This window comes from Cavia porcellus, unplaced genomic scaffold, assembly GCF_034190915.1.
Source record: "Cavia porcellus strain 051 isolate PalLab524CR breed Dunkin Hartley unplaced genomic scaffold, mCavPor4.1 scaffold_5, whole genome shotgun sequence".
Classification (NCBI taxonomy): domain Eukaryota; kingdom Metazoa; phylum Chordata; class Mammalia; order Rodentia; family Caviidae; genus Cavia; species Cavia porcellus.
This window is the reverse complement of record NW_026947488.1, coordinates 30108656-30123566: the sequence shown is the minus strand read 5'-3', so window position 1 is coordinate 30123566 and position 14911 is coordinate 30108656. Positions and strand designations below refer to the sequence as shown.

The 14911-nt window shown below is 50.0% G+C and overlaps 1 protein-coding gene and 1 long non-coding RNA gene across 3 annotated transcripts; one reads left to right on the top strand and one right to left on the bottom strand.

Annotated features, from left to right (window-relative positions):
* Positions 1–48: 48 nt before the first annotated feature.
* On the top strand, positions 49–4802 carry LOC134476024 (uncharacterized). Its single transcript, XR_010047436.1, has 2 exons — positions 49–619; positions 1619–4802. It is a non-coding gene; the product is annotated as an uncharacterized LOC134476024 (long non-coding RNA).
* Positions 4803–6999: 2197 nt separating this feature from the next.
* Trib3 (tribbles pseudokinase 3) lies at positions 7000–14711 on the bottom strand. 2 transcript variants are annotated; one of them, XM_003476342.5, is made up of 4 exons: positions 14480–14711; positions 12364–12657; positions 11414–11706; positions 7000–8411 (listed from the first exon to the last, which is right to left on the bottom strand). In XM_003476342.5, exons 2-4 carry the CDS (start codon positions 12655–12657, stop codon positions 7919–7921), a joined length of 1080 nt encoding a protein of 359 aa, XP_003476390.2. In that variant the 5' UTR covers positions 14480–14711; the 3' UTR covers positions 7000–7918. The 2 variants fall into 2 exon arrangements, with proteins under 2 accessions (XP_003476390.2, XP_063104643.1); XM_063248573.1 differs by lacking the exon at positions 14480–14711 and adding an exon at positions 14107–14398.
* Between the last annotated feature and the right edge of the window lie 200 nt (positions 14712–14911).

The following is a 14911-nucleotide window of genomic DNA, read 5'->3' as shown; positions in this document are numbered from 1 at the left end:
AAGGGGCGGTGCCCCAGGGGGCGGTGCCTGGAGGCCGCGTGGGCGGGGCGGATCCGCGGGGTAACAAACTGCCGGATTCCCTGCAGGGGACCGGCTACTGCCTGGACTCTGTGGAGCTCCCCTATGAACCAGGTCTACACTCGTTCACCCAGACCCCGGCGCATCGGTGATCAGCCTGATCCTCGGGTTCGTTTGCAAAGGAGAAGACGAAGGCTCCGTTTAGGAAATGCCCAAGGCCACCCAGGTGGCTCTGAATCCAGGCGTGACAGGCCCAGGAGTTGGCCCTCAAGCAAGCCACAGCTCTGTTTCTTTATCCGTTGATGGGAATTTGCTTTCCCGTGGCAAAGGCTGGGAGCCCTTTCCATCTTCCTGCCCCGTTTTTCTTCCACTGATCCCGCAGATCAGTAGATCCTGTGGGCCCTGGCTATAGAGCAGATGCCCAGCTGTCACCTCCTCCGAGATATCCACTGCGCCTCCATCAGTTCTCCAACGTTTGGGACGGGAACCAGCCTCCTCTTCCAGCTCTTTGCTTCTCTTTTGCATCGTTCTTTCCCGCAGCATTTTCGCGGAGCCGCCAGAATGTCATATTACAAAGTAAATCAAAGCAAGTCGTGGTGTGGTGAGTGTATACCTTAAATCGCAGCACTAAGGGAAGCTGAGGTATGAGGTCTAAAACTCAAACACAGCCTGCGCTACAGTGAGACTGTGTCTCAAAGCCTGAAGTTGTAGCTCAGTTTGAAGCCCCTGAGTTACAATACATAAACAAACAAATAATAAAATCAAACCCATGTCACCCCAACTGAAATAGTCCCATCTCAGGCTGGGTATAAATTTTCCATTTTCTTGTCTCGGCCTCCCAGAGTACTGGGATTACAGGCATGCTTCACTTCTGAATGACCGCAGAGATTTCATTCCATTTTTTATTTTTATTTTTTTGTTTGTTTGTTTGTTTGGTTGGTTGGTTTGGTTTGGTTTGGAAGTTTTTTGGTTTTTTGAGACAAGGTCTCACTATATAGTTGAGGTTGGCCTGGACTCATTATGTAGCCCAGGTTGGCCACGAACTTTCAGCAATCCTCCTGCTTCAGCTTCCCCAGTGCTGGGATTGCAGGTATATGTCACTATGCCCAGCTTCTATCAGAACCTTTAAAACAAATAAATATAATAATCAAAAATCAAACTCAGGACTGGGGATATAGCTCAGTGGCACAAGCATCTTCCTGGCAAGCATGAGGTCATGAGTTAGATGCCCAGTACCCCGCCCCCCCAAATTCAAAAGCTCTGGCTATGGACCAGGGGTTTAGCGCAGAGGTGTAAGTGCCTGCTTTTAAACATGAGATCATGAGTTTGATCCCCAGTACCAAAAAAAAAAAAAAAAAAAAAAAAAAAAAAAAAAACTCTAGCCAGGCATAGTGACACATGCCTATGATCCAGACACTCTGGGAGGCTGAGGCAGGAGGAGTATAAGCTTGAGCCCACCTTGTACAATTTAGCAACTTATTTTAAAGTAGAAAATAAAAAAGCTCTGAGGTTACAGTTCAATGTGAAGTCCCTGGGTTCAGTCCCAGTTCAGCAAAAACAAGCAGACAAAAAAACAAACTGATGGCTTATGTTTCAACAGCCATCATGAAAACTAGAAGACAATGAAATGAATGCCTTTTTCAAAGTGCTGAAAAACCAACAGATTTTCAGTAAAAATGTCTATTAAGAATGAAATCAATCTCCAAGTCATGCATGAAGGCTGAAGCAAGAGGATTGCTGAGAGTTCAAGGCCTACAGTGTCCCACTTGTGGTTCTAAGCGCTGTGAAGAAACAGAAAGCCAGATAAGAGAGCTGGGCTTGGTGGCACATACCTATAATCCTAGCACTCAGGAGACTGAAGCAGGAGACTCACTGTGAGTTTGAGGACAGCCTGGCCTACATAGTGAGTTCAAGGCCAGCCTGGACTACAGAACAAGGACTTGTCTCAAAAAATGGCTGGGCTTGGTGGCTCATGCCTGTAATCCCAGCACTTGGGAGGCTGAGGCAGGAGGATCATTGCAAATTCAAGACCAGCCTGGGCTACAAAGTGAGCTCAAGGCCAGCCTGAACTACATAGTGAGACCCTGTCTCAAAAAAGATCGAAAAAAAAGAAGCGAGAGGATGAGAGATCGAGGCTGTTCTCCTTTCTCTAGGAAGCTGGCTGCTGCTGTGGACCTCTGAGGATGAATTCCCACCCTCAGGAACCCATCCAGGCTTCCCTGCCACATAGCTTATGTACCCCTTTCACACTAGCCTGGGATCAAATTCCACAGTCAGAAACAAGCTTTGAGTTCCCAACAAGTCAAGTCTCCCCAGCACAAGGATTCTCTCTTGTATGAAGACACTGGGCCCCAAATGTTCTGACTCAGGTCTGGGGAGGGTCAGGGACCTGCTCTTGAAACAAGCACGCAGGGATGGGGGAGTCACCCAACCAACTGCATTTGGGAACCTTCTACAGGGACTTCAAGCAGCAGCACAAGACAGAGCAGGCCACTCTGCCAAGAAATCGTGGGATTCAGGACCAAACCAACCAGTCAGAAGACACAGCACTGAGGAACTTAGGAAGGCATACAGCTTTATTATGCTAGCAGACTGATGGAAATCTCAGTTCCAAATCGTCAGCCCCATTGTCATGGTTTATGTCTGTGTCCCCCAGGCCTCATGAGTTTGCATTGTGCATTTGTGATTGGTTCATTGTCTAGTGCTTGGATTGATGGTGTCAGTGCTACACCCACATAGGGGTGGAGCTAGGATGTGATGTAATGGCAGGAAGAAGGTGTGTCTTGCTCTTTGCCTGTTCCTGCTTGCTGTTTGCAACTGCCATGAACTGTGGCCCAGCCATGCCCACCTGCCTTGGAGCCAACTGAGTATAGACTGAAACCTCCAAAAACTGTAAGAAATAAACCTTTCCTTTCCCAACTTGGGCTTCAGGTATTTTGTCTCAGCAATGAGTAAAAAGTAACTAAGACAGAATTTGGTACCAGGAGTGGGGTCTTTTGCTGTGACTATACCTGACCATGTTTCTTGAGAGGCTTTGGAAATGGCTTGTGGGCAGAATTTGGAAAGGTTCTGACATGTCACCTGGATGCATAGAACTAGAGAAGCTAAGGCTGTTCTGTATAGGAAATTCTGGTCAGAGATCAGGAGACCAGAAGGCTGATAGAAAGCCGGATGGTAAAGACCAGGCTTGGGAGGTTTCTGCTGGGAAGAAGGACTGCATTGGTTGTTAGACTCCACATGATGTGTGTTATGGCTTAGCAGAAAGTTTGTCTGCATTTTGCTCCTGCCCAGAGACTTTGCCTGAGACTGAGACAAAAGGCAATGGACTGATTAATCTTGAAAAGGAAATTTAAAAGCAATCAAATATTGAGTTGTGGCGTGGCTATTGTTGGGGGCTTTTAGCCAGCTTTATGCAAATCAAGAGATAAGAGCCCAGCAGGATAATTTGCAATACTGTGAATTTGGCCAGAAGGAAAATTCCAGGAAGGCTGTGGATTGTAAAGACAGAGTTGAGATTTTGAGTCCAGAGGAGAAACAGAGAGATAAGAAAGATGGCCCCAGGGCATCCCAGGAAGCAAATCCCCACCCTGTGCAGCCTCACTACAAAGGTGAAAGAATTTGCTCAGAGGGAAAAGCTGCAGAGAGCCATGTTCCAGAATGGCAACAGCGGCCACATGAGATTCCAGAATGGCGACAACATAGAGAAGCTTTTTCTCACAATCAGGTAAACAGAGCCCTGCGATCCAGGCAACTGACCCCTACAACCAAGAGAGAGAAAAGCCTGGCTACTGCTCCAGCTAGCAGCAAACCTTGGTGGCATCCACAAGGTGCTGATTTTAGGTGCAAGGAAAATACACGAATTCTGAGGGTAAGACGGCTTCCACCTTGATTGTAAAGGGTCTGGGAGGCCAAGCAGTGTGCCCCTGAGAGGGCAATTTGTGAAGATGTAAAGGTGAAGCCAAAGGTGCAGTGGAGACCCCAGAAGTTTGGAAAAGCCGGGAATGTGCCAGGAAAGCTGCAAAAAGCGAGCAGAGAGGATTTAAGAGAGAAGCTGTGGGAGCTGAAATCTCTGGAAGTGCCCTGAGGGTGGAATCACCCAAGCCTTTTGGAGCTTGCAATCAGTTTGCTTCAGATGCTGAGCATGGAACTCTAGGACCTAATGTTTGTACTATTGGATGTTGGACTTACTTTGTTTCCAATGCTTTATATTCCTGTTTGTAACTTTTGAAATGGTAATGTTTATCTTGTGCCTTTGCATTTCAGAAATGTTTAACCTTGTTTCATTTGTACAGGCACTTACAGTTAACAGCTTGCCATAGATCTTGGAGGAGACTTGGGACTTGGACTGTCCAGCAATGCTGAAACTTAGGACTTTGGCAACTCTTGGAGGTGGACTAAATGTCTTTTGTATAAAGGATTTACATGAGTCCTGGGGGCCAGGGGTGGAATGTCTTTTGTATAAAGGATTTACATGAGTCCTGGGGGCCAGGGCTTTATGTTTGTGTCCCCCAGGCCTCATAAGTTTGCACTGTGCATTTGTGATTGGTTCATTGTCTAGTGTTTGGATTGATGGTGTCAGTGCTACACCCACATAGGGGTGGAGCCAGGATGTGATGTAATGGCAGGAAGGTGTGTCTTGCTCTTTGCCTGTTCCTGCTTGCTGTTTGCAGCCGCCATGAACTGTGGCCCAGCCTGTGGCCCAGCCATGCCCACTTGCCTTGGAGCCAACTGAGTGTAGACTGAAACCTCCAAAAACTGTAAGAAATAAACCTTTCCTTTCCCAACTTGGGCTTCAGGTATTTTGTCTCAGCAACAAGTAAAAAGTAACTAAAACACCTATCTTGGGGAAAAACAGACATTTATGCATATTTTAGGCAGGAAGTGCAATAGGCTATAAGGAAGTATGAAGAAGGCTGGTAACAGGACCTTTTATAGTTGGTTACGCATGCCTCGTTACATTTTGCTAGGCAGAATTTATGTTATGTAAGCTAATTGGGGTTACTATCATATAACAAGGTCCTGGTTATGGAAAGCAGGAAGAATCCATCATTGTCTAAGACTGAGCCATGCTGTTCTTAAGGTAAAAATTTGAAAGCAAGCAAAACATAGTAAGATGCACTGTCTGGCTGGGTTATACTTATCTTACAAGCTGCAGCTGGCATGGGGGATGTCAAGGCGAGCTGTTTTGTAATTCTGTCCTTGTGGGAACAGGCTACACTTCCCAGTCCCATCCTCCCCACTACCATCCTTGAATAGAGTTAGAAATACAAGCTTTAAAAGTTTCTTTTTACATTTAAAATTGACCTTACAAAGGGTCAGAAGAGTCTCCAGCTCAGCCTTAAAGACTGGGCGGGGCAGAGCTACCTAGAGAGAGGGGAGACAGCTGGAGGCCCCAAGCACCAAGCACTTTTGCCAGGAGCCTGTGATCTGCAGGGCCAGTTTTAGATATGCAGTAGTAATTTTATAGGATCAAATATATTTCATATAAACATATATGTACTTTGTGACAGTGAGGATGGAACCCAAGATCTCCCGAATGCCAGGCAAATGCTGCACCACTGCCCCATATCCACGTATGTGTAGTTTTAAAAGGTCAACATGGTAGAAGTCTATAATCCTGGCACTCAAGAGGCTGAGGCAGAAGGATCACTGTGCGTTCCAGGCCAGCCTGGACTACATAATGAATGAGCTCAAGGCCAGCCTGGGCTATACAGCAAGACCTCATCTCAAAAATAAAAACAAAACGAAATCATTTTTCTGCCTGCTAGATGAGGCCACGTGACATGCTTTGGCCAACAGGATGTTCGCTATGTGACACAAGCACAGCTCACACGCAGGGTCTTACCCTCTCCTGCTGCCTTTTGGAACCACATGGAGTGATAGCTCTGCCCGCTGTGCTAGGAGACAGCTGGATTACCCGCCCTGGCCTGCGATTGCACGGGAAGGGGCACATGGCCCATTGCGCTTATGGATGTGTTGGAAAGTCTGTTAGGGAAACTTCCTGGAAAACTTCCCTGCCAAGAAAGAGTTATGGGGACAACAACTGACTCTCTTGTAGGCTTATGATGCCAGGCACTACTTGTCTTGAATGCTTTACTTCATTCAAGTCTCATGAATACTATTGCCTACTCCCCTTGATAGAAGCACAATCTGAAGGCACAGAGTAAGAATCTTGCAGAGCATCAGATAGCAAGTGAATGCTAGAACTAGGATTATGCTGGAGTCAGAACTGTGTGTGGGTGTGGGTGTGGGTGTGGGTGTGGGTATGTGTGTGCAGTACTAAGGACTGAACATCATCAGCCTTTACGTTGTTATTTTGAGACAAGATCTAAGTCACTAAATTGCCCAGTCTAGCCTCAAACTTTTGATCCTCCTGCCTCAGCCTCATAATAGTCCTAGGACCAATTACACGCATGGACCACCACACCTGACTTGGAGCCAGGATTTTGCTTAAGGCAGTCTGACTTCAGAGTGTTTCTGAGTACTGCAATGCCACCTTCCTTCCTGTGACACAAGTGACTGCTGAGGCCATTGTGCCAGCTGTCTCCAGGAACAACTGAGCATGGGACAGGAGGCAGGAGAGCTGGTCTCCTTGTCAACAGCTTGGAAGCCACCAGCGCTGATGGCCACACCATTCACTGCTTCCTGTAAAACACATTTTCTTCTGCTTCTGTCACTTGTTTTTCTGCTGGCAACTGAATCCAGGGCTTTGTACACACGAGACACTTCATCACTGAGCTGCGCCTCCAGCCCTTGCCTCGGTCACTTTGACTCAGGAAGCCCCTCAACTGGGATGCCACTGCCTACAGAAGAAACAGTGTTCAGGGAGATCCTGGGGTTGTGGGGGAGTCTGTTCTCACGGACTACTCAGCTGTGGTTGGGGTAAATGGCCTTTACTGTGGAGCCAGGTTTGAAAGCAGGGAAAAGATGCAGGGTAAGACATGGTAGAAAAGGGTGGAAGAAATCTTACAGAGAAATAAAAACTGTTTATAACTCTGCTTTATTAGGCACAAGAGGAAATGATATGGTCTGAAACACATAGTGTTAACAACTACAGTCCTAGACCCTGAATGTTCACTGAACAGGGAGACAGGCTTTGCACTGATTCCAGACCAGCAGATCCTGCTAGTCCTGCCTGTGAATCTTGGTGCTATCCTTATACTAAGCCATGAGGAGAAGCAGCCTCAGGTAGTATTCTTGTTCTTCCGGCCCAAACTCTTGCCTCAGGCTACAAGGAGAATCTCTCAGTCAAGCCAGGCATAGTGGCACATGCCTGTAATCCCAGCTCTTACGAGGCTGGGGCAAGAAGATTGCTGTGAGTTCAAGCCCAGCCTGGGCTACAAAGGAGTTCAATTCCAAACTGAACTACATACCAAGACATTGTCCCAAAACAGAGAAAGATAAAGAATTTCTCCATCAATCTGGAGGTTAGAACTGGTGGTGTACAATGCCCAGCCTGGCTGGGCTCTGCAGGCTTAGCTGCCGGGAAAGGCCAGGCACTTTTGGTAGAGATGCTTGCTTTCCTTTCTTTGCCAGCCTCTAGGTACCAAGGCAGCTGGGTTGCTAGACACAGGAACTGTCCTGTGGATACAGGGACTTGGCACCAGCACAAGTGGAGGGCGATACTAGTACTGAGTGTGCCCAGGTGGACTGGCCCATTGGTGTGTGCATGTATCCATCAGCTCTGGAGTAGCAAGCATGTCTCCTCTACCCACTGCTATGTAACAGTGAGGACAGGGTGGCACACAGTGTGCACAAAAGCAAGATGTGTAAGAACACAAGTGTGCAGGCGGCCCATGCTTCCTCCTGCCTACAAGGCCATTGAGGTTGGGCTCAGGACAAACCTTAGAGATCCTCAAACTCAGCCCACTTTTTGCAGCTGGGCATCTATCAGGGTGGCCTAGCTGTACAGACCCACCTCCCCACCACTCTCTTCCTCCTCGGCCACCTCCAGACCTCGCCCATCAGGGACCACCTGGTCAGCGTCCCTAAGGTGAGATCGAGACAGGACTAAAGGGACTGGGTCCCCCTGTAGCCAGGGGTGCAGCAGGATGCCTGTGGCCGTGAGCCTCTCGGATGGCTCTCGCCGAAGGAGGCAGCGGACCAGGCAGCGGGCTGGGGCTGAGAGGCCAGCAGGCAAGGTAAAGGCACCACGGCGGATCTTGCCAAAGAGCAAAGTGGGCTCTGAGTCCTGGAAGGGGTAGTGGCCAGCCAGCATGGTGAAGAGAGCCACGCCCAGGCTCCAGATGTCCGCTGCCTTGCCAGAGTAGGAGGCCCTGGAGCTGAGGATCTCTGGTCCCACGTAGGCTGGGCAGGCCTGTTTGTCCCACAGGAGGTCATCAGGTCCTGTCAGGACACAGGCATCTTCCAGGTTCTCCAGCACCAGCTTTGTTCTGGGTAGGGGAAGAGAGGCCAGGTCCTGTTGATGCCACCAGCCCACACTATTATCCTCAGTGGCACCACACACCTCCCCAGTGGGCACTGGCATTGGGCAATCTGAGCTTGCCCTAGGAGCCATCTCTCCACCACAAAGTGCAAGCTCACAGAGGTGAAAAGCCTTTCTCTAGCTCACAGAGCAAGGAGACTTATACAACACTAAAATTTCAAGAACACATAACACAAGTCCCTCAAGGGGGCACTGAGTGGCTGAATTTTTCTTAGACTAGAGGCAAATATGGGGACAGGGGTTTGCAAAGGAGAGCAACAGGAAAAGAGTCAGGTGTCCTAGCACAAGTCCTGACCTAAAAGGGTGCAAGGAACAGCACTGCAGGCCAGGATGTCCCGAGTGTCCCGTGCTCCTGGCTCTGAGCTGAGCGCCTTCCTGGCTTACCTCATCACTTGTCCACTAGACCCTGGAAGGAAAAACCATTCCAATGCCCTTCTCACGCTTCCCAAGGGGGCCTCATTTTATGTCTTTTTTAGACAGGGTCTTGTTATGCAGTTCAGGCTGGTCTTGAAGTCTCTTTGTAGCCCAGACTGGTCTCAAACTCGAAACAGTCCTTCCTGCCTCAGCCTCCTGAGTGCTGAGATGACAGGCGTGTGCCACCATGCCCAGCTATTTATGTTTTGTTGTTGTTGTTTTTTGTCTTTTTGAGACAGGGTCTCGCCCGTGCAGTTCAGGCTGGCCTTGAGCTCACTTTGTAGTCTAGGCTGGTCTCGAACTCACAATGATCCTCCTGCTTCAGCCTCCTGAGTGCTGGGATTACAGGCATGAGCCACCACGCTCAACGTTATTTATTTTTATTATTTTAAACATATTCTGTGTGGGTCTGCAGATATAGTTCAGTGGCATAAGTGTTTCCTGACAAGCATGAGATCGTAAGTTTGATCCCCAATACCCAAAAAATAAATTCTGTGGGGGGCTGGGGAATTTAGCTCAGCAGCATAAGCGCCTGCCTCGCAAGCAGGCAGTCGTGAGTTCGATCCCTGGTACCGATAAAAACGAAAACGAAAAAGACCAAAAAAAAAAAAAAAAAAAAATTCTGTGATACCAGGGATCAAACCCAGAGTAAGCATTCTATTACCAAGTCACACTCCCAGCCCTAGAAAGTATATTATTTATTTACTTATTTGACAGGTCTTGATGTGTAGTTCAGGTGTCTCTGAGTTCACTGCATAGCCCAGGCTGGCCTCAAACTTGTGATCTTCCTGCCTTAGCCTCCTGAGCGCTGGGATTATAGGCATGCATGTGCCACCACACCCAGCCCTCATTTTAATTTTTTTTATCGGTACCGGGGATTGAACTCATGATTGTACACTTGCACGGCAGGTGCTTATGCCACTGAGCTAAATCCCCAGGCCTCACATTTTAGTTTTTTAAAAAGATCCCAGTTTTTTTTTTTTTTTTTTGATCCCAGTTTTTAAAATACTGCCAACAAAAATAAAGAAACAAAGAAAGAAATTTAAAAAATAAAATACTGGAAACAAAAGAAGAGTCCATCATTTGTAACTTCTATGTGCTTTGCGGTCCTGGGGATTGAACCCGGGGCTCATGTCCCCAGGCACTTGCTCTACCCCTGAGCCACAGTTCCAGCCTTACAACTTCTACTTTGAACATCGCACAGAGAACACTCTAGGTTATGTTAATAGTAATTGTTTTTTAACCACCAATTCTGTCTTCCTTAGAGCAATGCTACACTCACAGCCTGGGATAGAGGTGGGAAAGGGGAGTCAGAAGTCAGCATACTGGCCCATTTTACAGATGGAGAAAAGCAGACTTGGGCACCGGAAGCCAATGCTCAAGGGCAAAAAGTAGGCATGAAGCAGAGTCAGGATTTATATCCAGGTCTGTTTGGCTCAGCAGACCCCATTCCTCTGACTGTTCTTACAGAAGAGACGTGCATTTTCCTTCAGAAGGTCTGGGGCAGCTATGCTTGCTCTTAAGTATGAAATCCATTTGAGCCCATCATGATGGTATAGGCCTGTAACCCCAAGTTCAGCAGCCTGAGGCAGGAGCACTGCTGGAATTCAAGGCCAGCCTGAACTTTACAGTGAGACCATCTCAAAAACAAAACAAATAGGGGCTGGGGATTTAGCTCAGCAGCACAAGTGCCTGCCTTCATGGTTGTGAGTTCGATCCCTGGTACCAGTAAAAAAGAAAAAAAAAAAGAAGAAGAAATTTGTTTGAGGTTCTATACCTAGTGACTTATCTACTTCTTTTTTTTTTTTTTTTTTTTTTTTTTTTTGTCTTTTTCGTTTTTATCAACAGCAGGGATGGAACTCATGACCGCACACTCGCAAGGCAGGCGCTTATGCCACTGAGCTAAATCCCCAGCCCCTTACTAATTCTAACTCAAAGGCATATTTGTTTTGACAAAATATGTAGAAAGAAAGAAGGAAACAGAAAATCAGCCTCAGGCAAACATCAGTGTGCCAACTGCTCCAGGCGAATGGATAACTGAAAATTAGTGGCTGAAAGTTTGATTATATGAGTAGTTCCTAAATTACTTATTAATTACAAAAGGCACAGGAAGAACTTTTCCCACTGCAGAAACTTAGCAGATTCCCCTTTCACCAGTGATCAAGGTTAAAGTCACACTAAGGATTTCGTCAGCTCCTGCCTCTCCTGCTGCAATGGGCTGAGGACCTTTCCCTGCTGCAGGCTCCAACCTGTCCCCAGCACTGGGATGGAGCCCCAGGTTTGTAGCAGGCAGGGCAAGTACTCGTCTTCTGACTTTCCCAGGGAACTAAGGAGTGGGGTTGGGGCTAGAAGTCTCACTTTTTAAAAGATTGCTGGTGCTGCACACTGCTCCCAAGGGCTCCTATATGCTCTACCACTGAACAGCATCCCCTAACACAGGTGTCTCTAATTTTTGCCTAAGTTACTCTGCATTCCTGGACCTCAGTTTCCCCATGGTGTCCCAATCCTTGGGTGTATCTCTGCAGGCACTCTCACCTCTCACGGTTGGCAAAAACGAAGCGACGCAGCTTGAGATCACGCAGGACCAGACCGTGCTGGTGGCAGTGCACCAAGGCGGAGGCCATCTGACGGAAGAGCGAGGCAGCTTCAGGCTCAGGGATGCGACGGCGGCTGCGCACCAGGCTGTGCAAGTCCCCGTGAGTCCGGGAGAAGAAGGCATAGAGGAGCTCAGGGCCCAGCAGGAACTCCTCAGGCCGAGCCACATTCTGGTGAGGGGGCAGCCTTGAGTAAGGCTCCAGCACCGCCCGGTCTTCGCAGGCTGGGTATACCTGCAGGAGGTAGCCATGTAAGAGCAGTGGGACAGGGACCCAGGTACCCTTGCAGACAGGTGCAGCCACTTTTTTGTAGTTTCTTTTGTTTGTTTGTTTTTGCTACTGAAGACTGCTAAATTGCCCAGGCTGCGCTTGAATTTGTAATTCTTCTGCATCAGCCTCTGCAACTGCTGAGATTACAGGCCTTTGCCACCACTCCCCTCTCCTCCTAGTGCTTACTCTCCTCTTGGGCTGATTCCTCATACCCTCTCCACTCTGGCCACAGCAGGTCCTTTTCACCCTTTGATGGGCACGTGTTCACTCCCCATTCTCTACCCAGCTGTCCCCTCCCTGGACCTCCCTTCCCACAGCTGCTCAGCTCCTACCCAGCTCTAGCTGATGCCCCAAACACTGATGAGGGAGGTGGCTCCTCTGTGTCCCTGGGGACCCTAAGCTCCACCATGCAGCATTTATCCACTGTGGGGCCCACACTGTGAGGCCCACACTGTGAATGCCCAATGCTGCACCAGCTCTGCAGTATCTCTGGCCTCAGTTCCACCAAGGGCACACTGGATGCTTCCCCAGTAAACAGGAATAAATGAACCTAGGGACCCTCCAAATCCTGGCAAAAACTCTCCGGAGCTGGGACTCCCCACTCCAGGCCCTGGGACATACCTTGCAGGTGTACTGGGTGCCTGTAGGGTGGTGCAGGGCCCGGTAGGCCCGCCCACCCTCTTCAGGCTGCAGGAGGAGGTAAGGCCCAACACGGTGGGAGGTGCAGGTAACAGCAGGTGCACAGGGTGGAGCAGCAGGTGGGTTCAAGCGCTGCAGGTAAGGCACTGGCTGAGGCTGGGGCCCACTTCGAGCCCGTTTCTCAAGGGGCCACTCAGTGTCCAAGTCAGCCACCGACTCCACCAGCTTCTTCCTGGAGGGGGCACCGGAAGGAGCAGGCAGGAGGGTGGCTTGCATCTAGAAAGAAGGGGAGAGAGGCCCTATGGTAGGCTGTTTATTGGCCCCCCTGTTCCCCAGCTGGGTAGGTACCTTAGCACAGTTTTCATAAAAGTGATCCAGCAGTTTGTGCTAAAATAAGCACACCCCCTTGACCAGTGTGTCACTTCTAAAAAGTAAGCCTCCAGCTAAACTGCTCACAAAAAGTTAAAATACGTGGGGTTGGGGATTTAGCTCAGCCGCATAAGCACCTGCCTTGTAAGCAGGCGGTTGTGAGTTCAATCCCCGGTACCGATAAAAAGTTAAAAAAAAGAAAAAAGAAATCAAGAAGAGTTAAATAGGAGAAAGGCTGTTCATCAGAGCTTTGTGTCAAAAGCAAAATTCAGGAAATACTTCAAGTGTCGGGCAATAGAAGGCTGGCTAAGACAAGGTGGAATATTACATGGCAATAAAGAAGCACCAGTGGGCTCTTTCCAGGTGCTGATGTCACTTGATCTCTAAGGAGTATTCAGAGCAAAAGGAAAATTGTTAAAATTAATTTTACACATGTCCTCTGATTGGTGTACTTTAAAATTTTGTTGTTTTTTTCTATCTATAAATAAAATGGATTTGAAAAATACAGTAAAATTCGCCAGGACCTCCTGGCGGTGCCCCAGGGCAACAAAGAAGCCAGAAGAAAAAAGAAAAAGTAAAAAAAAATTCACACACACTGCGTCCTGGTGGTAGTAGCATGAAAAGTGGGTTACTGTTTGAGGTACTACACAGCACTGCAGTCACTAACAGTATTGCTAGTGATAAATGGAACAACCTGCACGGAGAGGTTTTATTTTATTTTATTTGGTACAGGAGAGTGAAAGCAGGAAGCACTGAGCTACACTCCAGGCAGGACTGGGGTAAGCAAGAGCCTTTGCAACCATGCTGCAAGTCCAGGGTCCCTGCTGCAGAAAAGAGGCATTCCCTACCAGATACATGTTGCTGTTCTCCCTGCCTCGCTGGGAAGAGGTGATGAGAACAGGTGATACCAAACATGCTTCACCATCAAGGGCAGACAGGTGTACACACGAGCCTCAAAACACACACGTCATCCAAGCCCCATACACAGACGTCCAGGGCAGAGGGAGCTTGCACCTCAAAGGTCACACACCTGGCCATCCAGGGGCAAGAGCACGAGCACTCGCGTGCGCACAGCCACTTCCCGGCACCCTGCCCCGCCCCCGCAGCCAGGCCCCGAGTCTGGGGTCAGAAGGTTCCGCTGAGTGACAGAGGGCGGGGCAGAGGCCCAGATCGAAAGGGGCCGAGCTGGGCTCCGAACCTCCCGCGAGGGGTTTCCGCGGCCCGCTCCCTCCGCACTCCTGCCCTGTCGCGGCGGGCGGCAACCCCCGCATTACTAACCCAATTCGCCCCCAGGTGCCCATCAGTGCTTTCAGCTGTCACTGTTCGCGAGAAACCAGATCCCCAAAAACCCCTTACCCGGCCTCTGCCGCAGAGCCCCCGACAGCCCCACAACTCCACACACTTGACGCGACTCTGCGGTGCCCCCCGCGGGTCCCCCACACAGCCTCGCCCCGCCGCACACTCCCGGGGGGAGGGTCGCAAACTCCGCGCCGGGCGGGCGTGCCCCGCTACCAGACTTGGCTTTCGCGCCCTGCAGGTGCGCACCCGCGGGGGGCCAAGGCGCCTGGAACCAGGGAGCTCGCGGCCGGCGCCCGCAGCTGCGGAGTTCGTTCAAAAGTTGCGCGCGTGCGTGTGTGCGCGTGCTGCACAATGCGCAGGCGCGCTGCGCCCTTGCCCGGACGCCCCCTGTAGCCTGTTGCCTGCTCGCCGCCCCAGCCCGGCCGGGTACCTTGTCCTGGTGCCCGTCCGTCCCTCCAGGGGACCCGCTGCCCGCTGCACTGCGGCCGATCTCGCTGTGCTGGCCCTGGCAGGGGACGTGTGCAGAGCCGCCGGCGCCTCGGCCACTAGTGACTCGGGTACGCCGTGTGCCCCGGCTCCGGGTTCGGTAGGGTGATGTAAACCTGAGCTAATAGTCGCTGTCTGACGCCCGCCGGCCCGGGATTGCGCCATCCACGCGCCCCGCCCCCTGTCTGCGCCGGCCCGCCCCGCCCCGTCGCCCCCTGTCGCCCGCCCTCTGCAAGAGCGCTCGGGGCACCGGTGCTGGAGCGGTCTCAACGCGGGAGCCCGGGACCGAGCATGAGAGTAGACGCTAACCGTCTCCGTCACCTTGGAAAAACATTTTGCTTTCTGAGCCCCAGTTTCTCTATCCAAGACAAGGCAG